The 27,439-nt window shown below is 37.2% G+C and overlaps 1 protein-coding gene across 1 annotated transcript; it reads left to right on the forward strand.

Moving 5' to 3' along the window:
* MYCT1 (MYC target 1) lies at positions 1 to 27,439 on the forward strand. The gene is made up of 2 exons (XM_043592629.1): positions 1 to 184; positions 24,854 to 27,439. Exons 1-2 carry the CDS (start codon positions 4 to 6, stop codon positions 25,360 to 25,362), a joined length of 690 nt encoding a protein of 229 aa, XP_043448564.1. The 5' UTR covers positions 1 to 3; the 3' UTR covers positions 25,363 to 27,439.

A 27,439-nucleotide genomic window follows, 5' to 3' on the forward strand; every position in this document is an offset into this window, starting at 1 on the left:
TATATGAGGGGTTGTGTGAAAATTATTTTTCTCTTGCTGAACCACAAAGACATAGAATCAAAGAGCTTCTTTCGAACATACTGGCTTTTCTTTCTTTTTTTTTTTCTGTCTCTTCTATTTCTTGTGGATATTATGGCTAATAACACAACAAGTTTAGGGAGTCCATGGCCAGAAAACTTTTGGGGTAAGATACTTTCTTTAACTGTTTTTAATTTAAAATTAGGATGCAGAAAAGGTCCTGCCTAATTTATTGAGTGAAAATCTCTGAGTTAGTTTGTTTACCATAAACTGGTTACTTAAGTTTTCATAAGTTTATTATAATAAATATATTCACATAATGTGTTTAAGGTGGGTTTTGGAGACACTCAAGAAGAATCTGGGCAACAAGTATAGATTTTGGCGTTACAAAATATAATTAGAAAATTATGAGAATAAAAATGTGAAAAAAGAAAAGATGGAAATAATTGCTGTTTAGAATACGATAATGTGGATTTTGTTGGAAAATTAAGTTTTATTTGTCTTAAGGTTATAAAGTATATGTTTTATTTAATGAAATCAAGACTTGCTGAAGAGGTTATTTTTTCATTGTCAACGTCATACTCTTTATTTTCCAAAGGAAATCAAAACAACAAAATCTATACTTAAGGACTGTGATGTCATAGATAAAATAAGGAATCTTATTGTGATATTAAAGGAAGAAAAAACTATAATAAAAAAAGTTCACTTGAAATAACATTACATATAACATTAAAAGGAAGCCTATCACAGAGGAAAAAAGAAACAATACAAAAGTACTTTTTGGCTGAGTTCAGACACAGCTACTAGTTAAATATCAGTAATGGAGTAGAGTTGAGGTCAAAATTACCAGCTCTTCAAGGCTAAAGAAGGAAAATGCTAAGGAACATGGACTCAGATGTAAATTGACGAGTATTCTTGGATTCAGGGATATTTTAAAAATAAGGGGGACTATTTCAGTTAAATTCAGAAGAAAAAATTAAAGGAATCAATGGAGTTTATGAAGAGATCAATAGCCTTATTTTTTGTCTAGAACAGATTTTTAATTCCCTCAGAGAACTATTTCATACTTTCTTTTGTGATTTGTGGGGATGCCTTGGCAGCTATCAGTGAAACGGAGCAGCAATATTGGCTGTCCCTAACAACCTCACCTAGCACCTAGCTGTCCGCCATCACAAAAATGTGCATGAAGGGAAATAATTCTTTTTTTCTTTTTCTTTTTTACTATCAACCCTTTATGTTTGCTTCAGGCCCGGAAAGGAGGGATATTAGTGAACACCCTAACATAATCATTAAAAAATAAGAAGAAAGTAAATTATGTTTGCATACTGTTAAGAATGGCTTTGGTAATAAGTAATTCTTGGAAAACCCAACAGCCAATAAGCCTTAAAACTGTGGGAGTCTTAATTATATATATTTGTTACAATACTGCTTGCTGTCTTCATTTATAAGAAAAGTGAATGCATTAAACACACACTGAAAAATAGCTAGAATTTGTTTACACCAAATTCATCATTACAAAATTAACTATACAAACTATTCAAAAGTAAAGTAGCTCTTACTACAAAAATTAATCTGTGAAAGCCAGATCTATTTTTTTTTTCAGACCATTTGAAGTTAAGTTTCAGGTTTACTTAAGTGAAAGGAATCACTAGCCACTGACTAAAACATGGGTAATAATCATAAAATAAACCTGAATTAATAAGACAATGCTTAATTGAAGTCTATTTACCAATCCTAAAAACACTGATTTTTGTGTGTGTTATTTGTGCTTGAGAAGGAATTCGAACTTACTGTTTCAAAGATAGTTCCTAAGGGTTTTTTTTTTTTTTTTGTCTTAGTAGGTGAATGCAATGGAAAAAAGATGGAAATAATGAAAACCAGGAAGGGGAGTGTTACATTGATAAGCATTAACAAAACCAATGCAATCATGTTGAGCAGATATACTGTTTGATGATTTGGGGGAAATATATGAAAGATCACATTATTTCTTCTGGGGTAAAAAATACTAAGTGTAAAATGTAAAAATCTAAACATAAATATAGTAAATGTAGAAATTTCCTAAAATATAAATGTAGACCTTTTAAATTTTATTTCTTTTTATATCTAAATTGGTATCTATTTTGATCACTGACTCTGCAAAAATATTATTTTGAAAATCTTATCAAGTACATTACCACGCATTTTCTATTGTGTCCAATTTCGAATTTAGAGAATAAAGATGGAATTGCTGAGAAAAGGAAAACTTGCGCATTGAAATATACAAATTTCTCGAACTTAACGCACTTAAGATGTATGGAAAGTTGTTTTCCAAATATCAGTTTTTGGGGGGTTACTTTAATGAATGCTGAAAAATAAGATAATGATACCAGGTTGTTACTAATAATAATAGCTTGCATTTTCATAGTAATCACCCACTAGGACTTATTAATGTTGTACAAGCATTACAGTCATTAGCGCAAGAGGAACCAAAAAAAGTGGTTTGAGGCCAACACGGCTGAAGGCCACCTGTATTTCTCTCTTTTGCCTTCTTTCATGCATTTTTCTTCTCTGGGAACATTCCCCACCAAAGCAGCAGGAACCAGAACCTGTAAAATTTGCGGCATCCTGCCTCCATGAAACAGTAGACACGTATCCTTAAACTTGGGATTCTCTCTCTCCCTCTCTCTCTGCCCCTCTCCCACTTGCTCTCTCTGTCTCTCTCTCAAAATAAATAAGTAAACATATACAATTTTTTTAAATGGCAAAAAAAGGTCCCAAAATCTTTCTTAGAGAAAAAAAAAATGATGCTTTATCCGTTCCTGTAAGTCGGAGAAGATTCACAGAAGGAGATAATCCTAGGAAGGACATGTTAATCATCATTTTCCCCACATTAACTTATTAACTCACTCATTCATTCACCTATCAGTTTATTAGTTTACTTGGAAGCATTGACTGGCCGCCCATTATGTATTAGTCAATGTGTTAGGTGTTAGTGATATAAGCAAGGTGTAGTTGGACAATTTCAGGGAAGTTCAGGAGAAATGCTACCAGCATATATGCAGAAGCAAAAGCACACAAACCACATCTGTAGAGGTGAATGTCTTGAGGCAGATATTTTTAAAGTTTTGTGTACTTTCAGTGCAAAAATTTGACCTGATTTAACATAATAATGTTCAATCTTGTGACTTTAGATCTTCCTGTTTTCCTCTTCCTTAGGACCTTTCCCTAAGGTTGGAAGGGGCCGAAGGTGGGGGGATTATAGACTATAAGGGGTATTGGAAGGAGAGGACCTTTGATTCTTGACCTCATGTTCTGGTCTCTGCTGATATCTACCAATAAGTATTTCTCATCTGTTTTTAGGGCATTGCCCTTTCCTCCCTTGCTTCCACTGCTGAGGGCTCTTACTGTAGAATCCGGCTCATGTGGTCTATGCAAATTTTGTTAATGGCATGGTTTCTCCTTTTTTTTTTTTATGTCCCCTCTAGTCTACTACTGCCTTTTATTCAGGGACTTTTCCATCCGTCTCAGTGGTATAGAACAGTATTGAATGCTCTCCCATAATCCGAGGGTTGTGAAAGTCTCTTGAGGTTAAGCTGTTTATCAAGTGCCCTAAGCCCAGATGTACCAATGCCTACCATCCCCACTTCTACTCTGCCTGTCAGGCACCCAGGGTTTCTCAGAGAGAAAACCCCATTTGGACCGCATTCGGACCCCAGGAAGCTGAGAATGGATACCAGTTTCTCTGGGATTCCCTAAATCAATCTATAACTCATCATGAGCAGAGATGGAGTGATGATCCCTTCTAGTCCCTTACTAGTCACATACTAGGTCAGGAGGGTGGGGGCTACATGGAAGGTTTAATGGCCTGGTAAGAAAAGGAAGAGAGATTGCTCTCTCTCCCACTCTCTGTGAGCATGCACTGAGAAAAGGTCAAGTGAGGTCACAGCGAGAAATAGGTCACCTGCAAGCTATGAAGCTTTCACCAGACCCTGATCATGCTGACACCTTGATCTTGGACTTTCTAGCTCAAAGAACTAAGAGAAATAAAGGCCTGTTGTTTAAGCCATACAGGCTATAGTATTTTGTATGGCAACCCACATTGACAAGGACATGACTCGTAGACTATGGTTCATTTTTCCCAATACCGTTCTTAGAGTAAAAAGGTATGTTTTTGAGCTCTTTAGACTCTTAGCATTTTGAAATTCCAGCAAACAGAACACTCTTATCTCTCTCAAAATATCTAGTGATTGAAGTAAAGCAACTGTTTTTCAAGGTTTTTACCTATTTGGTTTTCATCCATTCTACATATTTGATAATCCAGTTAGAAATTCCAAGGATCAACTTTTTCTTTTTCTATGCATGCTTGCTAACCGTACGAATCCTCTCCAAAGTAATTGAAGAGATGAAGGGTTGTGAACTGATTTATTGGGTAGTCAAGTGTCAAGGGGAGAAACCTTGGTTAATAGCTGAAAATTCTATTTCCTGTAGAAAAATGTCTACATTTAATACATTAAATTAAACAGGTCTACTCTCTGTAGATAGGAGCAGGATGTTCTCAGAGAAACTGGAGACAGAGAGAGTTTATTGAACACAAACCCCAATGATGTCCTCTATATTCCCTCCTCCTAAAAAGCAAGCCAATGTTATTATATTTCAAATGCATCTTTAATTTGTATTTGTAAAACAAATTAAACACGTGTCCATCATTGGACACGTGTGCATCATTGCACATTAATGGTCTACCAATTATTTCCCTTATCTCAGTTACCCAGAAAGCTTGAAAAACAAGTGTTTACAAATTGTTGTCTTTAAAGCAGCTGCATCTGAATTATATAAATAAATTTGAAAATGCATCTCTCACTGGGTTCCATGATCAGAGATTATGATTCAGTAAGCATGAGCCTAGAGGGCTGCACTGTTTAATAGGTCCCTGACCTTAGAACTCCTGTATCTACATTCAAGAGAGAAATTTGCCTATAATAGTCTTTTCTTGCGATAGTAGGGCTTTGGTACTAGTGTTAGGCTGGTCTCATAAAACAAGTTAGGAAGCGTTTTCTTCTATGAGTTATGGAAGTTTGTGTTTTCTAAAACTTTTCCCACTTAAATTAAATTTCCATATATATTGCCTTAAAGTTGTTTGGGATACTCTCTCATATGTTTTTCCAACATTTTATTATAAAAATGTTCAATTAATGAGAAACATCAAAGGATGCTTACAGTGAATACCCATACACATACCCCTTAGGTTCTATCATTTACGTTTTTTCTAAATTATTTTTTTAATGTTTTTTTTCATTTTTTGAGAGAGAGACAGAGACAGAGACAGAGAGAGAGAGAGAGAGAGAGAGAGACAGAGCATGAGTTGGGGAGGGGCAGAGAGAGGGAGACACAGAATCTGAAGCAGGCTCCAGGCTCTGAGCTGTCAGCACAGAGACCGACGCGGGGCTCGAACTCACAAAGGGTGACATCATGACCTGGCTGAAGTCAGATGCTCAACCAACTGAGCCACCTTAGTGCCCCTATCATTTAGGTTCTTACAATAGTTATTTTATTCACCTACCTACTCACTTGCATTTCTTTCTTTTCTTTCTTTTTTTTTTTTTTTAAATGTTTTTATTTATTTCTGAGACAGAGAGAGACAGAGCATGAGCAGGGAAGGGGCAGAGAGAGAGGGAGACACAGAATCGGAAGCAGGCTCCAGGCTCTGAGCTGTCAGCACAAAGCCCGACGCGGGGCTCGAACTCACGTACCGTGAGATCATGACCTGAGCTGAAGTCGGACGCTCAACCGACTGAGCCACCCAGGCTCCCCATCTTTTCTTTTTTTTTTTTAATGTTTATTATTTTTGAGAGACAGAGACAGAGCGTGAGCAGGAGAGGGGCAGAGAGAGAGGGAGACATAGAATCTGAAGTAGTTTCCAGGCTCTGAGCTGCCAGCACAGAGCCCGATGCGGGGCTCAAACTCACAGACTGCAAGATCATGACCTGAGCTGAAGTCGACCCCTTACCCAGCTGAGCCACCCAGGTGCCCCTATTCACTTACATTTCAAAGTAGACTGAAGATGTCAGTATACTTCTTCCTAATTACTTCAGCATGTATATCATTAATCAGAATTCAATATTTTTTATGTTTTTTTTCCTTTTAAAGTCAAATTTACCTACAATGAAATGTGTAAAATAAATAATAATGAAGTGCACAGATTGTAACTGAACATTTGCTGAATTTTTACAAACATGTACACACCTGAATCACTCTGTCTTCAATCATAGATATTAAATATTATCACAAACCTAAAAAGTTCCCTAATTCCACATCCCAGTCAGTTCCTGTCTGCAACATCCCCAGAAGAAACCATTATTTTGATTTTTTTTTTTTCTAGAACAGATTAGCTTTGCCTGTTCTAGAACTTCTGATAAATGAAATAATATAGGATTTACTCTTTTGGCTATAAGAATAGAGCTGTAACAGATATTCTTGTAAGAGTCTTTTGTTGATACATGTTTTCATTATTCTTGGTAACTTCCTAGAAGTGGAAGAGCTGGTCATAGCTTTAGTGTAGGTTTGATTTTGTAGAAAATTGTCAGGCCTTTTTCCAAAGTGGTTATGCAATTTACTTTTTGCAAAAATATATGAGGGTTCCAGTTGCTTCAGATCTTTTCCAATAGCTCTTTTTTTTTATTTTCAACCCTTTATATTGTAGCCTTTCTGGTCAGTATTTAGTTTTATCTTATTGTGGTTTTAGTTTGTATCTTCCTGATGCCTGATGATGATGAGCAGAGGTTGGCAAAGTATGGCTTACTGGCTAAATATGATGCATGACTTGTTTTTATAAATAAAGTTTTATTGGGACAATTGTGTGTTTATGACATTTTGTGCTACAATATTAGAGTTGAGTAGTTTCAATAACGTATGACCTGAAAAGCCCAAAATATTTGCTCCCTGGGCCTTTAAAGACAAAAATTTGCTGATTGTGACATTGAACATCTCTTGTGCTTATGGGAATTTGAATATATATTTTGAAGAAGCATCTGTTCATTTCTTTGGCGCATTTTTTTCTTTATCTTTCTCCTTCTCCTTCCCCTTCCCCTTCCCCTTCCTCTGTCTTTTTATTATTGATTATAAACGTCCTTTATATATTCTGGTGTCAGTCAGTTGTCAGATATATATTTGCGAAGTTTTTTTTTTTTTTAAGTTTATTTATTTATTTTAGAGAGAGAGGGAGGTGGGGCAGAGAAAGAGGGAGAGAGAGAAAATCCGAAGCAGACAGAGCCCTATGTGGGGCTTGAAAGATGAAGCTGAAATCAAGAATCCAAAGCTTGGGGCACCTGGGTGGTTCAGTCGGTTAAGTGTCCGACTTAGGCTCGGCTCATGATCTCACAGCTCATGATCTCACAGCTCATGAGTTCAAGCCCTGCGTCAGGCTCTGCGCTGATAGCTCAGAGCCTGGAGCCTGCTTCAGATTCTGTGTCTCCCTCTCTTTCTGCCCCTCCCCCACTCATGCTCTGTCTCTCTCTGCCTCTCAAAATACAGAAATGTAAAAAAAAAGAAAAAAGAAAAAGAAAAAAGAATCGGAAGCTTAACCAACACACCATCCAGGCAATGTTTATTACCTGTAATGTGGCTTGTAAATGTTTACTACCTGTCTGTGGCTTGCTTATTTATTTTCTGAAGTGTCTTTTGCTGAGCAGATTTAAAAACTTTTAAGTCTAATCTGTATATCTAGGTATCACCTATCTACTGTGTTTGTGCTTATTTTAAAGAAATTAAAAGAAAATAGTCTTTTATATTTATATTGATACTATTTCTGATGTTCTTTATTTCTTCCTGAAGCTCTAAGTCTTTTAGCTGATATCATTCCCCCTCAATCTAAGGGTTTCCTTTAGCAAAGCTTTTATTTATTTTTATTTTTATTTTTTTCATTTGAGATTCTTTTTTTTTTTTCAATATATGAAGTTTATTGTCAAATTGGTTTCCATACAACACCCAGTGCTCATCCCAAAAGGTGCCCTCCTCAATACCCATCACCCACCCACCCCTCCCTCCCACCCCCCATCAACCCTCAGTTTGTTCTCAGTTTTTAAGTCTCTTATGCTTTGGCTCTCTTCCACTCTAACCTCTCTTTTTTTTTTTTCCCCTTCCCCTCCCCCATGGTCTTCTGTTAAGTTTCTCAGGATCCACATAAGAGTGAAACCATATGGTATCTGTCTTTCTCTGTATGACTTATTTCACTTAGCATAACACTCTCCAGTTCCATCCATGTTAGCAAAGCTTTTAATGTAGTTCTGCTAGTCATGAGTTTTTCTCTAAACCTGGAAGATTATTTATTTCTCCATTATTCTTAACAGATAATTTTCAGGATATAGAAAATCTAGTTTGATTGATTTTTTTGTTGCTTTGAAATATGATGGTATCCTATTGGGGATTAGTAGTTGTTCAAATAATTGTTTTTCTGAATGTAATTATGTCATTTTAATTTTTAATTTGGCTGCTGCCAGTTTATCTTTGATCTCCAGCTGTTTGATTATGATGTGCCTGTGTACAGTTCTTTACATATTTCTGGCTTGATATTTCAAGACTCTTGAATCTGTAAACTCATTTCTTTCATTAAGTTTGAAAGTTTTCAGTCTTATTTCTTCAATTAGTTTTTAGCTCCATTATATTAAATATTTGTAAATTGTTCCATAATTCCCTGAGGCTCTGTTCCTCCCCACCAATTATTTTTTTTTCTCTTTTTCAAAATGGATAATTTCTATTAACCTATTTCTTTTTTTTTATAATTTTTTTTACATTTATTTATTTTTGAGAGACAGAGAGAGACAGTGTGAACAGGGGAAGGGCAGAGAGAGAGGGAGACACAGAATCTGAAGCAGGCTCCAGGCTCCGAGCTGTCAGCACAGAGCCCATGCGGGGCTCGAACCCATGAACCGTGAGATCATGACCTGAGCCGAAGTCCACCACTTAACCAACTGAGCCACCCAGGTGCCCCGTCTATTAACCTATTTCTAAGTTTATTGAATCTTTTCATTGTCATCTTAAGTGTAATGTTAGACTCATTGAGTGACTTTTTTTTTTTTTTTTTTTTTAGTTTTGATGTTCTTTTTAGTTCCATTTGGTTCTTTCTTAGAATTTGTATTTTCTGTTGATATTTCTCACTTTTCACTCTTTTTTTTTTTAAAAAAGGTTTTTTTAATGTTTATTTTTGAGAGAGAGAGAGAAAGGCAGAGTGGGCAGGGGAGGGGCAGAGATAGAGGGAGACACAGAATCCGAAGCAGGCTCCAGGCTCTGAGTTGTCAACACAGAGCCCCATGGGGGGCTCAAACTCATGGGCAGTGAGATCATGACCTGAGCCGAAATTAGCAGCTTAACTGTCTGGGCCACTCAGGCACTCCTCCGACTTTTCATTCTTTATGAACACTGTCCTTTACATCATTGAACATAAATATACAAGTTGCTTTAAAATTTTTGTGTGCTAATTCCAACATCTGGGCATTTTAGGCTATGTCGTTTGTTTATTATTATTTATTTTTATTTTTTAATTTACATCCAAGTTAGTTAGCATATAGTGCAATAATGATTTCAGGAGTAGAATCCAGTAATTCATCCCCTACGTATAACATCCAGTGCTCATCCCAACAAGTGTCTTCCTTAATACCCCTTTTCCCATTTAGCCATCCCTTCACCCCCAACCCCTCCAGCAGCCCTCAGTTCGTTGTCTATATTTAAGAGTCTCTTCTGTTTTGTCTCCCTCCCTGTTTTTATATTATTTTTGCTTCCCTTCCTTTATGTTCATCTGTATTGTACCTTAAAGTCCTCACATGAGTGAAGTCATATGATATTTGTCTTTTTCTTTTTTTTTATATTGTAGTATTTATTTATTTATTTTTAATATGAAATTTATTGTCAAATTGGTTTCCATACAACACCCAGTGCTCATCCCAACAGGTGCCCTCCTCAATACCCATCACCCACCCTCCCCTCCCTCCCACCCCCCATCAACCCTCAGTTTGTTCTCAGTTTTTAAGAGTCTCTTATGGTTTGGCTCCCTCCCTCTCTCACTTTTTTTTTTCCCCTTCCCCTCCCCCATGGTCTTCTGTTAAGTTTCTCAGGATCCACATAAGAGTGAAACCATATGGTATCTGTCTTTCTCTGTATGACTTATTTCACTTAACATAACACTCTCCAGTTCCATTCATGTTGCTACAAAAGGCTATATTTCATTTTTTCTCATTGCCACGTAGTATTCCATTGTGTATATAAACCACAATTTCTTTATCCATTCATCAGTTGTTGGACATTTAGGCTCTTTCCATAATTTGGCTATTGTTGAAAGTGCTGCTATAAACATTGGGGTACAAGTGCCCCTAAGCATCAGCACTTCTGTATCACTTGGGTAAGTTCCTAGCAGTGCTATTGCTGGGTCATAGGGTAGATCTATTTTTAATTTTTTGAGGAACCTCCACACTGTTTTCCAGAGTGGCTGCACCAGTTTGCATTCCCAACAGTGCAAGAGGGTTCCCATTTCTCCACATCCTCTCCAGCATCTATAGTCTCCTGATTTGTTCATTTTAGCCACTCTGACCTTTTCTAATTTCGCTTAGCATAATACCCTCTAGTTCCATCCATGTAGTTGCAAATGGCAAAATTTCATTCTTTTTGATTGCCTAGTAATACTCCATTGTATATATATACCACATCTTTATCCATTCATCCATCGATGGACATTTGGGCTCTTTCCATACTTTGGCTATTGTTGATAGTGCTGCTATAAACATGGGGGTGCATTTGTCCCTTCGAAACAGCACATCTGAATCCCATGGATAAATGCCTAGTAGTGCAGTTGCTGGGTCATAGGGTAGCTCTATTTTTAGTTTTTGAGGAACGTCCATACTGTTTTCCAGAGTGGCTGCACCAGCTTGCATTCCCACCAACAGTGCAAAAGAGATCCTCTTGCTCCGCATCCTCACCAACATCTGTCGTTGCCTGAGTTGTTAATGTTAGCCATTCTAACAGGTGTGAGGTGGTATCTCATTGTGGTTTTGATTTGTATTTCCCTGATGATGAGTGATGTTGAGCATTTTTTCATGTGTCGATTGGCCATCTGGGTGTCTTCTTTGGAGAAGTGTCTATTCATGTCTTTTGCCCATTTCTTCACTGGATTATTTGTTTTTTGGGTGTTGAGTTTGAGAAGTTCTTTATAGATTTTGGATACTAACCCTTTATCTAATATGTCATTTGCAAACATTTTCTCCCATTCCATCAGCTGTCTTTTAGTTTTGTTGATTGTTTCCTTTGCTGTGCAGAAGTTTTTATTTTGATGAGGTCCCAATAATTCAATTTTGCTTTTGTTTCCCTTGTTTCCTGAGACATGTTGAGTAAGAAGTTGCTGCAGTCAAGTTCAAAGAGGTTTTTGCCTACTTTCTCCTCAAGGATTTTGATGGTTTCCAGTCTTATGTTTAGGTCTTTCATCCATTTTGAGTTTATTTTTGTGGATGGTGTAAGAAAGTGGTCCAGGTTCATTTTTCTGCATGTTGTTCTCCAGTTTTCCCAGCACCACTTGCTGAAGAGACTGTCTTTATTCCATGGGATATTCTTTCCTGTTTGTCAAAGATTAGTTGGCCATACGTTTGTGGGTCCATTTCTGGGTGCTGTATTCCATTCCATTGATCTGAGTGTCTGTTCTTGTGCCAGTACCATACTGTCTTGATGATTACAGCTTTGTAATATAGTTTGAAGTCCAGGATTGTGATGCCTCCAGGCTATGCCTTTGTTGACTACCTTTTCTCCTGAGAATGGGTCACATTTTCCTGTTTCTTCATATGGCAAGTAATTTTATATTGTATCTTTAACATTTAGAATGGGCTTTTGGATTCGTCTATATTACCCTGAAGACTACTTTTTTTCTCATTTGTTTTCATGGGAAAATAACATAGTAGGAACTCAAACCACAAAAACCTATAAAGCCTGTCCTTTAACAAGCAGTTCAGGTCTCAGTTTGGTTCAGTTAATTTCTTTATTTTCTCTAGTTATTCTAAATGAAACATGCAGTGTAGTTCTGGAGTTGGGCACAGTTACAGGATATGTTTATCCATAAAATTTTGAGACCCTTCTCTCTGGTATTCTGTTTTCTAAAATTTCTCTCTCATACTCAAACAGCTCTGGTTGCCACAACCTGTGTCCTCTATTTCTCCAGATTGGAAATACTGCAGATTTTCAGTTGGTGTTTTACCTGCCCACATAATTCAGACTGGAAACTGTCCTCGGGCTAGAAGTTTTTCAAACTAGGAAATTCACCTACTGCCTGCTATTTGAGGCTTCCTTCTTTTTAATTTTTTTTAATGTTTCTTTATTTTTGGGAGAGAGAGAGAGAAAGAGAGAGAGAGAGAGGGCAGGGGGAGGAGCAGAGGGAAAGGGAGACACAGAATCCCAAGCAGTCCAGTCTCTGAGCTGTCAGCACAGAGCTTGATGCAGGGCTAAAACCCAAAAACTGTGAGATCATGACCTGAGCTTAAGTCGGATGCTTAACCAAATGAACCTGGCTATATAATCTGTTCTAACGCCATCTTGTTAATTTCTGATATTAGTAATTCTCTCTCTCTCTTTTTCTTTTTCCTTCCCTTCTTCCCATTTGGTCATTCTTATCAGCAGTTAATCAATTTTTTATTAGATTTTTTTTCATGGAAACCACATTAGGCTTTGATAATTCTCCCTCTTTGTTTCTTTTCTTTTTTCTATGTCTTTACATTCTGCTTTCTCTTATTTATTTCTCTTATTTATTTCTCTTATTATTTACTGTATTATTCCATTTTACTTATGTTTGATTTAGTTGTTTTTTTTGCTAGCTTTTTGATATGGAAGACTATATAATTGATTTTTCAGCCTTTCTTCTTTTTATTTTTTTAATTTTTTAAGTTTTTAAATTTATTTTGAGAGAGACAAAGACAGCACCAGTGAGGAATGGGCAGAGAGAAAAAGAGAGAGGATCCCAAGCAGGCTTTGCACAGTCACTGCACAGCCCCACATGGAGCTCAAACTCACAAAACCATGATTTCATGACCTGAGCAGCAATCGAATCAGATACTTAACTGACTGAGCCATATAGGCACCCCAGCCTTTCTACTTTTTAAATTTATGCCTCCAAAGGTACACATTTTCTTCTAAGCACAGCTTTAAGTGCATATCATGTGTTTTGATATTTCATATTTTTAATATAACTATTAAAATATTTTCTAAGTTTCACCAGATATTTTTATTCAATTATTTTTATAAGTCCCATTCTTTCTTGAAATGGTTCAACTTGTTATGTATTTTCTTTAACATATGAATTCATGGTTATTTTAATAATTGTGTTTGATAACTGTAATATCTTGATAATTTATGGTTATTTTTCTATGATATAGTCATTCTCTTGGTTTTTGTTCATTTGGTCTTGTCTCTTGGAATGCTTTGTAATTTGTTATTTATGCTTAGTAATGGCTGAAGCATTGTAGAAACAATTTTAGACTCTAAGTAAATTTATCTTTTTCTAGAAAGGATTAATTTTTTCTTCTGGAATTAGTTAGGGTTAGATCTATTTTATTTTATTTTATTTTATTTTATTTTATTTTATTTTATTATTAAGATGAAATTTTAAATAGGGTAATCAGGGTAAGTCTGTAAAGAAGGTGACGTATGAATGAAAACCTGAAGTTAGCCACAGAGATACCTGGGGAAAGAATTTCAGAAATAGGTTACAACCAGCGCAAGGTTCTGAGTCAGGAGCATATCCAGTATGTTGAAGGAACAGCAAAGAGGGTAGTGTGGATGGAGCTAAGACAGAGGAAGGGTAAAAATGAGCAAAGATAATTGGGAACAGTCAACTTGGAACTTTAAGAACATTTTTAGGAGTTTTCTTTTGCTCTGGGAGAAGTAGAGGGTTTAGAACAGAATAGTGTGATTTGACTTCTATTTTCAAAGGTTCACTTTGGCTACTGTATTGGAATAGAGGGTTATTAGGGAATGGTGGGAATGATAGCGTCAGAGGTGGTGGTCGTGTTGGACTAGGGAGGCAACAGAGTAGATAGAAGTTGAATTCTGCATATATTGTGGGAAAAAACCATATAGGATTTTCTGGCAGATAAGCTACACATAGAAAATACCAACACTGTGTTCATTTTATTATGATTAATCAAGTTTTCTGTGCCCTATTATTCTCTCAAAATATTTTTGTCAAATTCTTCTTATTGCATGAACCATCCTCCTGTATACTCTAAGGTACCAAGAACAGAAGAGCTTTATTTGGCATTAGCTGGGCTTCTGATTGTTAAAATTGCAAAAGGTATTGTGAATTGATCAATGTTCCATTCTGTTGACACTGATAAAATCACTTTTCAGATTTGGAACAATTCAACTCAAAGCCACTAGATGGTGACCTCTACTAAATTTTAATACTAATGGACAGACTTTGAAGCATTGATGTACTGAAAACCAGATTCAATATTAGAATCTTAGAATTGAAAGATACTATACTGGCCATTATTTATAGGTCAGCAAGTACCAAATGACTTGAGTAAGTCATACAACCATTAGTAGAAATAGTTATTATTCACTGAAGACTTATATTCCAGCCCCTTGCTAGTTGTATAGATATACATTACAAAATCAGGATAAGGATATCTAATTTATATTTCTACCTTACCGAGGTTAGAATGTGTACCTTTTACCTTCAAAGGGAGATCTTAAGATTATTGATAAATAAGAAGGTAAATTGTCCTTCAAAAAGAAGGATCTGTGCCAATATGTGTGTATTTTTTGGGTATATTGTTTTAATAGTACATTAAAAAAAAAAGACTTCCAGAATTTGTTATCAAAAATCTTCCAGAATGGAATTACATATATGAAAATTTAAAGCTACATGGCCAAGAGATGCTGTTTTCATTATATGTTTTCTGTATTCCAGTTTGGTTCAGAAAAATCATTAACTACAGTTGAATTAAAAAAAAATCCCTATGGAAGACCATTCTGGAACAGGCTATACTAAGATTATGGCTTGAACAGATAAAGGGGATTAAGAGTACATTGATCTTGATGAGGACTGAGAAATGTTTGGAATTGTTGAATCATTATTTTGTACACCTGAAACTAATAGAACATTGTATGTTAATTAAACTTGAATAAAAAATTTTAAAAAATGACTTGACATTTCTTTCTTATTACTTTTCTGGATTTTTACACTGTTTATGCAGTTTGGATGCAAGGGAGCTTAAGAAGATAGATAAGGGGAGCCTGGGTGGCTCGGTCAGTTGTGTCCCACTTCAGCTCAGGTCATGATCTTGTGGTTTGTGAGTTTGAGCCCCACATTGGGCTCTGTGCTGACAGCTCAGAGCCTGGAGCCTGTTTCGGATTCTGTGTCTCCCTCTCTCTCTGCCCCTCCCTTGCTTGTTCTCACTCTCTTTCTCTCAAAAATGAATACACACTGAAAAATTAAAAAAAAAAGATAAGCTTTTTACCATATAGTTCAGCAAGTCTTAGACATTCTTATGTCATTATTATAGTTCATAGTTATTAAAAAATTCTGCACGTATGGTAGCAGCATAAGAATTAGTACGATTGGGGCTCCTGGGTGGCTCAGTCGGTGAAGCTTTCGGCTCAGGTCATGATCTCGTGGTTTGTGAGTTCAAGCCCCGGGTGGGGCTCTGTGCTGACAGCTCGGAGCCTGGAGCCTGCTTCGGATTCTGTGTCTCCCTCTCTCTCTCTGTGCCCCTCTCCTGCTTACGCTCTGTCTCTCTCTGTCTCTCAATAATAAATACACATTAAAAAAAAATACTAAGAATTACTACGGTAATTTCTAATATGAATATTTGACTAACTTCATGGGTTAGGAAGCCATTTGCATGGTATGTGCACTCAAGTGAACAACAAAAATTAAGGAAATCCATATAAAAGCAGCATGACTTTTTTCTGTCATTTTTATAACTTCTGGTCCATCTTATCTTAAGTTATATTCATTCAAAATGTAACTGGTTTATTACTAATGTATATATATTATTCTCATGATTCTCATGTACATTTAAAATTTATCATTTAATCTTTTCAGATATCTCTATAACCCTATACAGTCTTCTATTTATAATAGTAATAAGATATTTTGAGTTATTATTACCTATACTGCCTGCCATTTCCCTAAATTTCAGGCATAGATGGTACATCTACAGTGTTAAATATGATATTTAATATTATAACATCATAAATATTATAATATAGAAATATTATAAAGCCATAAAGAAGAATCATTTAAAACAGATTTATTGTCAAATTGCACTCCTAGAAATATTGTTCTATTTTAGTGCCACAAAAAATGCTTTTATTCACAAACTGAAATTTTTCATTTAAGAAAATTTTGATGAATGAATATATTCTATAACACTGGTCTGCTAGAGTTTGGATATTACCCTTGTTTTCTTGGATCAGAATAGTATATTTTGGAAATTAGTCATCTGGCACATAAATATATTTCTTACTCTGTGTATTTTGGTTGCCTTTGCTAATTTTCTCCATCAATTTCAGAGACAAGACATTATTTTCCCTTGATTGTATATTTGAAAAGTATCTAACTTTTTTCTTGAAATTAAACTTTATGCTATTTTTCTTTTTTAAATGTTTTTAGAGAGAGAAATGTTTTTGAGAGAGACAGAGATAGAGACAGAGGGAGACACAGAATCTGAAGCAGGCTCCAGACTCAGAGCTGTCATCACAGAACCCGATGCGGGACTCAAACTCATGAACCGTGAGATCATTACCTGAGCCGAAGTCTGATGCTTACCCAGCTGAGCCACTTAGGCGCCCCAAACCTTATGCTGTTTTTCAATAAAGATAAACCACTGAGAACATTTTATTTGTCAGAAGAGACAGCAATAGAGAGGCTCAAAGGATACAAACACTGAGACCATCTACAGGAACTCCTATAACCCTTAAAGGCCTTTATTGGGTAACTGAATCTATTTTCTCTTTAAAGATTCTAGTTTTATCCCCATTTAGTTGAAGTGAAGTGAATATATCTCTTTAATATCATCTATTATATCTGCTTATAGCCTGAGATATTTAGAATCCTCGATCAATGGTAACATTGGTTTACAGAAAAACAGGGGCATATACTCCGCAAACTTGAATATTTGTCTTCTCATTTTATTCCATTTATGAGTGAAAGCAATAGTCCCTGACCAATGCTAGCTGTCAGTATTCAATCATCAAAACAAATCAAGTGTTAGTTCTACCACATAAAACTTAGACTCTGCTTCAGTATCATTAAAATGAGGATTCTGAACCAAGGCATTTTTAAGAGTTAGTTTTAGCTGAAACCTCTTATCTATAATTCTATATCTGAAGTTAATATTTCTTTTTTTAATTAAAAAATTTTTTTAATGTTTTACTTAGTTTTGAGAGAGAGAGAGAGAGAGACAGAGTACAAGCAGGGGAGGGGCAGAGAGAGAGGGAGACATAGAATCTCAGGCAGGCTCCAGGCTCTGAGCTGTCAGCACAGAGCCCGATGTGGGGCTTGAACTCGTGAACCACAAGATCATGACCTGAGCCGAAATTGGACCCTTAACCGACTGAGCCACCCAGGTGCCCCTGAAGTTGTTAATATTTCAACTTCTCCAGTAGAGGCTGTTGATTCAGGAGAATGTTATCTATAGAATGCATAATATTGCCTTAACACAATTTCCCCAAGTATTTCTGTTTGTAACAGGCTACCAAATCTGGTATTAAATTGGTACATTTTTTATGCATTTTAAGTTCTTCACTTAGGTTTTAGATTAATATTTTCTTATAACACACCTAAGAAATAAAGTATTCCCCTTATGGGTTTGCTTGAGAATTAAGTGGTATGATACATGCAAAACAGTGCCTGAGACCTATAAATTAAGTTAATTAAATAGAAACATACTATAGTGTTTAACAAAATCATGAAATAAAAATAAGATTGCGTGTTTTATAAATTATATTGCTCCAATTATCGAAATTACCTAAAGTATTTAAAAAAAATTTTTTTTAATGTTTATTTTTGAGACAGAGAGAGACAAAGCATGAGCAGGGGAGGGTCAGAAAGAGAGGGAGACACAGAATCTGAAGCAGGCTCCAGGCTCTGAGCGGTCAGCACAGAGCCCGACGCGCGGCTCGAACTCACAGACTGTGAGATCATGACCTGAGCCGAAGTCGGATGCTTAACCGACTGAGCCACCCAGGCTCCCCAAGTTTTTTTTAATGTTGATTTATTTTGACACAGAGAGAGAGAGAGAGAGAGAGAGAATGAGCAGGGGAGGGGCAGAGAGAGAGGGGTAGAAGAGAGAGAATCTTAAGTAAGTTCCATGCTCAGTGCAGAGCCTGATGCTGGCCTCCATCTCACAACCATGGAATCAAGACCTGAGTCGAAATCAAGAGTCAGATGATCAACCAACTGAGCCACCCAGGTGCCCCAAAATTACCTAAAGGTTTAATGAAAACTTTCTGGGGTTGTATAATAGAACTTCAAGGAGCTAATAGTTTGCCTACTAGATCTCTACCTAATGCTTTATTTTCCTATTCAAAAGTACAACATCTAGATGAACCTTGGTATATCTTTCATTCATTGTTCTAAATAGGAAGATAGCATTTCTGAGTAATTTTGTCCAGATTCTTTGGTTGATGTGTTTCTCATCGTAATTAACTCATGGATTCTCCAGGGTATAAACTATTCTATAAAGAAACTCTTCTAGGGATGACTGGTCACTTAATAACATTTAATAATGAATTATTCAAATTATATGTAATACATCTCACAAAAAAAAAGATTGACAAAAAATTCACTGAAATAGGTAAAATTAGGTTTGTTTCGTTTTTTTTTAAGCCAAAGTACCAAACTTAGTAAACTGCCTGGACTCAGAGACCTACTTATTTGAGAAGAAGGCAAAAGACTTAGTTCTATCGAGTATTTGAGTAGCTCATGATTTTTCTTTATTTTCAACGTTTATTTATTTTTGGGACAGAGAGAGACAGAGCATGAACGGGGGAGGGGTAGAGAGAGAGGGAGACACAGAATCGGAAACAGGCTCCAGGCTCTGAGCCATCAGCCCAGAGCCCAACGCGGGGCTCGAACTCACGGACCGCGAGATGGTGACCTGGCTGAAGTCGGACGCTTAGCCGACTGCGCCACCCAGGCGCCCCTTATTTTTCTTTATTTTCTAGAGCAATTTTTCAGTGAGGGGTGCCTGGGTCACTCAGTCAGTTGAGTGTCAGACTCTGATTTCTGCTCAAGTCATGATCCCGGGGTTGTGAGACTGAGCCCCGTGTCAGGCTCTGCACAGTGTAGAAATTCTCTCTCTCCCTCTGTCCTTCTCCCCCACTCGTGCTTGCTCTCTCTCTCTAAAATTAAACAAACAAACAAAAAGCCAAAAAAAAAAACACCCCAAAACCCAATAACAACAGCAAAAAACACATTTTCAGTGAGGTACAGAATTTATGCAGCCAAAACTTAAAGGAAATTTAGTGTTAATGATTATGAAACAATAAAAATTTGAGCAAATCTGTTGTCTCGTAAACTTACATAAAATAGTAAAGGCATATAAATCTCACGAAGTAAGAAGATACTGAAATTTTTCTAAAACATTATGATTTAATCCAATTATTAAATCACTGCTAGAAAATAACATCATAATCTAGATCTTAGGAGCAAGAACCTCTAAACCTCAGTTTATAGCCCCACTCCCCCCATGTCTTATTTCTAGTGTCTTAGATGGTGTAATCCTTTGGAATAATTTTTAGGTTCTTTTGACTTTGGGTCTCTTGTGACTAAGTGTTTTCTTTCCTATTCTTATGGTTACTTCCCACATTACGTCATTATTATTATCGGGTATCTGGATCATGGCAGGAATGTTCAGACCTGTTTCAACTATCTTCCCTTCTCTGGGCCTTGGTCTGTCTCATTTATCATGGTTAGCTCTGTATTCTATCCTTCCTATTAGGTCACTTTGTTCAAGGCTCTCTCTGCCCACAGTAGAGAGATTGAACTTTTTAGAGATGCCCTCATAATCCTCCATCATCTGACCTCAATCTGCTCTGGGCAAAGTGGCCAACGGCTCCCTTATTGCAGGCTTAGAGGACATTTTCTTACCTTCATTGAAGTCTTATAGGATGTAAACTCCACCAGGGCTAACATTTTGTTTTCTTCACTCTTGCCTATAAATTTAGCCCTGCTTGGTATCCAGTGGGTGTTTTATATGTTAAATGAATGAATAGATAAATGTTTCTGGGGCAAGTAGCTGGTAATCACTTCCACCTAAAATTGTTACTTAGATTCAGTGCTAGTATATTTTTTGTCTGATCAGACCTCCCAAATTAGTCCTTCTTTGTTTCTTTGTTTACTTCTGCCACCTGTTAAGTTGTGATTTTCCTGGAAATCTATTCTCAACTCACTTCTAAACACACTCTTGCTTTTAGTGTAAGTGCTTTCCATGATGGCTACAAGTCTCTTGTACTATAAAGATTCCTAATTCTGCTCCTTTTTAAGCTCCATATTTATTTAACTCTGATTCCAAATGAGTATCTCAGGGGCACTCAAGTTCAGCATCTTCCACAATCTTACATTTCTTCTTGGTTTGGATGTATGATGCTAATATCTACCCTTGCCTGCCCATGCCAGAATCCCGGGAGTCATTGTAGATTCCTCCTTTCCTCAGTGTAGCAATGTATGGTGTTTTTACTGGTTGACTTTTACTTTTAGAGGACAGAGGTGGGGAGGAATTATGTGTCCTTTGTTTTTTATTTTATTTTATTTTTTGTCTTGAAGGACTCTAAAATTTTCCCCTCACTCTTCCCTCTTTTCTTTTTCATTGTGTGGTTTCCAAAAAGCACCTCTTTTTCTCTGTCATTTCTCTTTTTAACACCTTTACTGAGATAATTCACATCCATAGGACTCACCCATTAAAGGGTACAATAAATGGTTTTGTTATAGTCACAGACTCGTGTGACCATTGCCACCATCTAATATGAGAACACTCTGGCCTTCGAAAAGAAACCCATGGCCATTAATATTCCCTCCCGTTCCCTCCCACCCCACCCACCAGCCCTAGGCAATCACTTATCTGCTTGTTCTCCCCATAGTTTCCCTACCCCTCTTCTGGACACTTCCTGTAAATGGAATCTTACAAGATGAGATCTTTTGACTGCACACTTTACCTTCTTCTTACTAAGGGAAGGATTACTTTCCAAGGCTGCCTTTTCATATTCTTTTTTTTTTTTTAACATTTATTTATTATTGAGAGACAGAGAGACACTGAGCATGAGCAGGGAAGGGGCAGAGAGAGGGGGAGACACAGAATGCGAAGCAGGCTCCAGGCTCTGTGCTGACAGCACAGAGCCTAATGCGGGGCTCGAACTCACAAACTGCGAGATCATGACCTGAGCTGAAGTCGGACCCTCAACTGACAGAGCTACCCAGGCACCCCTGTCTTTTCACATTCTTGCATGCACTTGTAAATCCCTTTACTATAGTCGGGTGTGCTAATGGAACAGAATACCTTTTCGTTATTTTTACACTTTTTCTGGAACCATCCTTTCTCTCCATGAAGACTTGAGATAGAAGCATGGGAGAGAAGGTATTGATATCTGTTTTATCAGTTTACTTTCTTGGTAATTGAAGTTTGGATGTTCTTCATCTTCTAATTATGCTGAAGGCATGGGTTTTGTATCGTTTTATTTGTGCATCTTGTTCTCTATTGTTTTTTTGGACGAAATTCTGGGACATTCTGATTTACACAGCTATCATTGCCTTGGCAACCCAGAATTCCTATAACTTCTTTTTTAGGTTCCCAATATTTGGGGGCACTGATAGTTACAAGTGAATTTTGAAGTTTACTATATAACCAATGAGTCTGATTTTCGTTTCTGACTGTATTTATTATTTATTTGCTGTTTCCAGATAAAGCCTAATTTTCTAAAATCTCTGTCGCAAGAGATTGAATTTTAAGGCTATGAGTCAATATTATTTTTATGAGACATTTTGGGAGAACAATACTTGGTCTAGCAGAGCTATTCTAAATCACCTTATAATTTAGAGTCCTCTTCCTATTGCAAAGAGTTTATTGTTTAGATTTGATTTAAGCGACTGTTTTGGAGGATTTTGATCGAAGCATTTGTGAAGGTAATTGTGAAAGTAGAACAAAACATACATAGTTTTGCCACAGGAGATAAATGTGAACATAAGATAGAAGGACACTAATTGCTTCTATAGCTTAAGATTAAGGAACAATGAGTAGTCATGTATTTATCAGCATTGGTTTGTTTTGCTATTTCTGCATTATATATTTTCTATATATTATCATAGATTGCAACAATAACCTAAAAAGAACCTGGATAACCATAAAATCTAACTTCTTCATTTAAAACATAATAAAATGAGGGGTGCCTGGGTGGCTCAGTCGGTTAAGCGTCTGACTTCGGCTCAGGTCATGATCTCACGGTTCATGATTTCGAGCCCCACACTGGGCTCTGTGCTGACAGCTTGGAGCCTAGAGCTTGCTTCAGATTCTGTGTCTCCCTCTCGCTCTGGCCCTCTCCTGCTCACGCTCTGTCTCTCAAAAATAAATCAATAAATGTCAAAAAATAAAAAAGAAATAAAACATAATAAAATGAGTCCAAACAAATTTCCTAAAGATCATACAATATGTTAAAGATAAAGCTGAGTTGGGAATCTTGAATCAGTTAGCTTTTGTTGTATAACAATCTACCCCAAAACATAGTGTGGTAGGGTCCCCTCCCTAAAGAGAAAAAGAGAGAGAGAGAGAGAGAGAGAGAGAGAGAGAAAAGGAGAAACCCAGAACAAAACAACCCACAAAACTTCAAGATAACCTGGCTATGCACGGTCAACACCCCTCATGACCTCGTAAACTGAGACCACTTAATCAGACTACGTTTGTGTGTGTCACCATATATGGGAGACAAAGAAATAGAAAATGCACTAAAAAAAAACTATGCCACGTGACGTTCAGTGCTCAGTTCTTTCGGGTACGAACCCAAATGAGCGGTGCCCACAGGAATAAAGTTGCTTTCTGGAAATTAAAAGGCCTCGGTGTCACGACTCTCTGTGCGAGAATCCTGCTACAACAGCAGCTTAAAAATATCATCTATTCAGCTCACAATTCTGTGGGTTAGTAGTTTGGACGGGGATCAGTCAGCTAGATAGATTTTCTGCTGGTCTTCTCTCATGTGTCATACTCAGTTATTAGGCTAACACCTGAATGATCTAGGAAGACCCCATTCATGTGTTTGGAGGTAGCCGTGTCTTGGCCGGAGGAGCAATGGGGTAACTGGCCCAATGTGTCTCTCATCCGCTAGGCAAGCCTGGGTTTGTCGGGCGCTGGCAATTGCAGGGCTTCTGACAACAGCTGGGGTGGAAGCTGAAAGGCCTCTTGGAGTTTAGGCTGCATTTTGCACAACTTGATCTCCATTGCATCCCATTGGTAAAAGCAGGCTGTGAGGCCAGCCCAGCTTCCAGGGCAGGGAAGTAGATTCTACCTCTCAAAGGGAGGAATTTCAAAGCATTTGCAGCCTCTCTGTTTGTTTGTTTTGTTTTTTCACAATCTCAAAACCTCATTGAGCTAATTTCCAGTCCCTGGCCCTCTCAGTACAGAATCCCTGATAAGCAATGAGATAAGATACCTCTTTACTTCACGGTAACAAATTTTTGTTCATGAAACAGTAACTAATGTTTGTTGATGAAACCAAAAAGTGATACTTGAAATGGATCTTGAAGAACAGGTTTGTCAGACAGAAATTTAAAAGTTGTGTCCAGATATAAGGAAAAACACGTGGAAAAGCACAGAGCTTGAGAGAAAAAGACAGGCTCTGGGATAGTGAGAAAATCAGCATGACTTGTGGGTTAGATCATGGGGAAATGTGGTGGGGTCTTCCAAGGCTGGTGATAAGACGTGAGAAGTCTTCTGATGTGCAGAATGTCTTTACATTCAAAGTAGGGGCTCTGCTCCCCAGTTTTCTTCAAAAAGGGGTTTTTAGTTCACAAGAAAAAGCATTAAGATAGAATTTCTGTTTGGGGAAAACCAACTCCCCTACCCCCTGAACGGGAAATCTGAACAAATACAAGTTCTGTGAATGGAAGGATACTGGTATATAACAGAGATTCTATGGATCCAGGGGATAAAACTGTCATTATCACAGTGAGGGCATGACAGCAGCATGGACTGGAAATGATGGTCCAAGAAAGAGCACAGTAGTCTGCATGGGTCATGTCATCAATGAGTCAGAGATACAGGTTACAATCCAGGAGTTCAGGAAATAGACCATAAATCAGTCAGCCCACCAGATGGCTCTAGCTCAGCACTTCCTGTTACAAAATGACCACAGGAAGTGAGACGTCATGAAGCCTGCAGGTGGGAGACATCGCTGGGGTTGATGAAAGCAGAGGCAGGAAAAGGCAAAGTCAATTTGACTACACAATCCTTTATCAATTTCTGGAACATTATTACTGCCGCAGCGCAAGAGGAAATAATCTTAGGACTATATCTGCAACCTTATAAACATTTATGAACTGAAGAATCACCTTTAAAAAAACAAAAAGACTATTCTCATTTATTACAGGTGATAAAATAGCATCAGCAAGGTGTAATGCTACAGCTAAAAATGTTGCTTTAGATCCTTTTGCTTTAAAAAATAGAAGCATATCAGCTGATATTCATATATGGACCTAGCGCAGTCTTTTATTTCCCTAATTCAAAATCGCTTTCAATTAATCATGTACTCCATAGTTACTGTTGGTGCTCTGTCCTGTGGTTTTAGTTGAACACCCATTTGCAAATGAAATTACCTATTTGATTTTGTTTGTTTGTTTCAGAGGATGTTATCACGTCCTTCTCAGTGTCCATTACAATTGTGCTCGTAATTGGAGGGTTTATTTGGGCTCTGTGTGTCTGTTTGTCTCGAAGAAGAGCCAGTGCCCCCATCTCGCAGTGGAGTTCAAGCCGGCGGTCTAGGTCTTACAACCATGGCCTCAACAGAACTGGATTTTACCGCCACAGTGGCTGCGAACGGCGAAGCAACCTCAGCCTGGCCAGTCTCACTTTCCAGCGACAAGCTTCCCTGGAGCAGGCAAATTCCTTTCCAAGAAAATCAAGCTTCAGGGCTTCAACTTTCCATCCCTTCCTGCAAAGTCCACCACTTCCGGTGGAAACTGACAGTCAGCTGGTGACTCTCCCTTCCTCCAGCTCGGTTCACACCATCAGCACTTCGCACAGTCTGAGCCGCCCGGATTTCCACTGGTCCAACCACAGTCTTCGAGTGGGCTTTTCCACACCGCCCCCACCTGCCTATGACTCAATTATAAAAGCATTCCCAGATTCCTGAGGAGGGTGCTTTTGTTTTTAATTTGTTTCTTCCCTTTCTTGGCTTTTCCCGAAAGAAAATTACAGACAGGCTAAACGGAATTTTGAGGGCATGGCCCAAACAGCTGATGAGTTTCCAAGTTGAATTATGTTCATGCACTATATATAATTCAATGCAGAAAATGTAAAACACATTTTCTTTTAATACACTTTTTCCTTTTGTCTCACAGAATAGTAATGTTTTCCAAAAAGGTATATATTTATGTTTGTTTTTTTTAACTCAACCTGAAGGTTATTAAAGACAGTGGTTCTTATCTGAGACTCGGCTGTGATACAGTATATAAATATTTTAGACTAAAATTAAAACTTCAGATATTTGTGGTTTACAATCCTCATTCACTGTCCAATGTGACTATAAAGGGGGAAAAATCACTATGTCACTTTAAAAAAAAAATCTATCCTAAAGAATTTTAATTTTACCTTCCTCGGAATGACATGAATCATTTTATAGTCTTGGATTTTTAATGGATTATATGAGCACAAAAGTGACAGAAGAGAGATTTTAAAGTTCCTTGATGGCACTCATTTATGACAAGTGTGGGAACCAAGCAAAGGAAGAGAAACTCTGTGGGCGTTATAGGACACTTCAATTTTGACACTTATTTTCCCCCCACCCCAGCCCCTTTTGGTGCCTTCCCCAAGAATAGTTATCTACATCATTGAGGCGAAATCCTTGGGTTTACTAAGATCATCTAACTCTCCTTCACTGTTATAGTTATGTTGTTAGACAAGCAATACCAGCAAACCCAATTCTTTGACCTAAAAAACAAACTTTAATAACACCAATCTTACATTTTTCCTTGGATATATTTTATTCTTAGATATAAAGTTAGCCATTGGGGAAAGCACTTTATCTAGGGACCATCTCTTGTGACTTCACAGACAAATGGGGGTCGGTAGGGAGGAAGTCTATCATTGCGACAACCATGAAGATTGCTCCTTCCTGGATCGACTCATCAGATATCATCCCTTGTTTGCTTTTCTACAAATTTCAACCTCACATTCTATGAAGAGTCTTTGTACAATGATTAAACCATGCCATATGGTCTTTGGTGCAGACACTTATTTAAGGAGTCCACTTCCACAGAGGGCCACCCTCTTAAAACAAGGTACATTCCCAAATATGGGCACCAGAGAGCTTCAGTGACCAGATGCTTACGGCTGTCCCTCTTCATGTAAGGACACAAGTTCACTGGAGTATTATTCAAAAGGCCTATAGTTCATTTCTGATATAGTCACTATTTAGCTTATGTTGCTGTTTGTTTGTTTCTCTGAACACTGGGATTTTTCATGAAGAAAAATGTACTATTATTTTAGCTTCTGCAGTGCAGTGCTCACAGCTAATAGTGTTTGAGTATGTTTCAAGAACATAATAATTTTTACATAGTAAGAGATTCTGTACGGCATTCTGTTTTTTATTTTTATTTAGCATTTATTTTCCATTGTTCCTCAAGGACAATTATTCTTAATGATGTCTATAGATTGATGCTGTCTAATGTAATATGCCAACAAGAAAGAAAGAAAGAAAGAAAGGCAAGGAAAGGAGGGAGGCAAAAAAGCAGTTAGGAAGAAAGGAAGAGAGGAGGAAGAAAGGTATTAAGAAAAAATTCTCACAGGATAACCAATTTGTTATAAGTTGGTTTTTAACAAATCTAGCAATTGTCATGTAGCCAGTTAAGATTTCAGGAGAGCATTAACTTAGTAACAAAGCTATCGTTTACTTCCAGGTCATCCTTAATGTTTCATATGAGAAGTAAACAAAGTATATGGCTTTTATCTAGAATTTATACTGGGATAAAAATCGCTTTATAGGTTTCAAATTAGGAAAACGGGAGCAGAAATCCCGCGGTGAATTTAACCATCTGGCAGAATTGTTGCCTCCCCTTTCCTCAATTATGAAACAATCAAAATGAGTATCTTACAAATATTGTGCAATTTATGAAATGTGAAATTTAAACAAAAACTAGAGACTTTTTAAGTTGCATCTGTTTGATTTGAAATGTTTAGTTGATTATGCAATAAAATTAAACTGATGTCAA

The sequence above is a fragment of the Prionailurus bengalensis genome, chromosome B2 (assembly GCF_016509475.1).
Source record: "Prionailurus bengalensis isolate Pbe53 chromosome B2, Fcat_Pben_1.1_paternal_pri, whole genome shotgun sequence".
Classification (NCBI taxonomy): domain Eukaryota; kingdom Metazoa; phylum Chordata; class Mammalia; order Carnivora; family Felidae; genus Prionailurus; species Prionailurus bengalensis.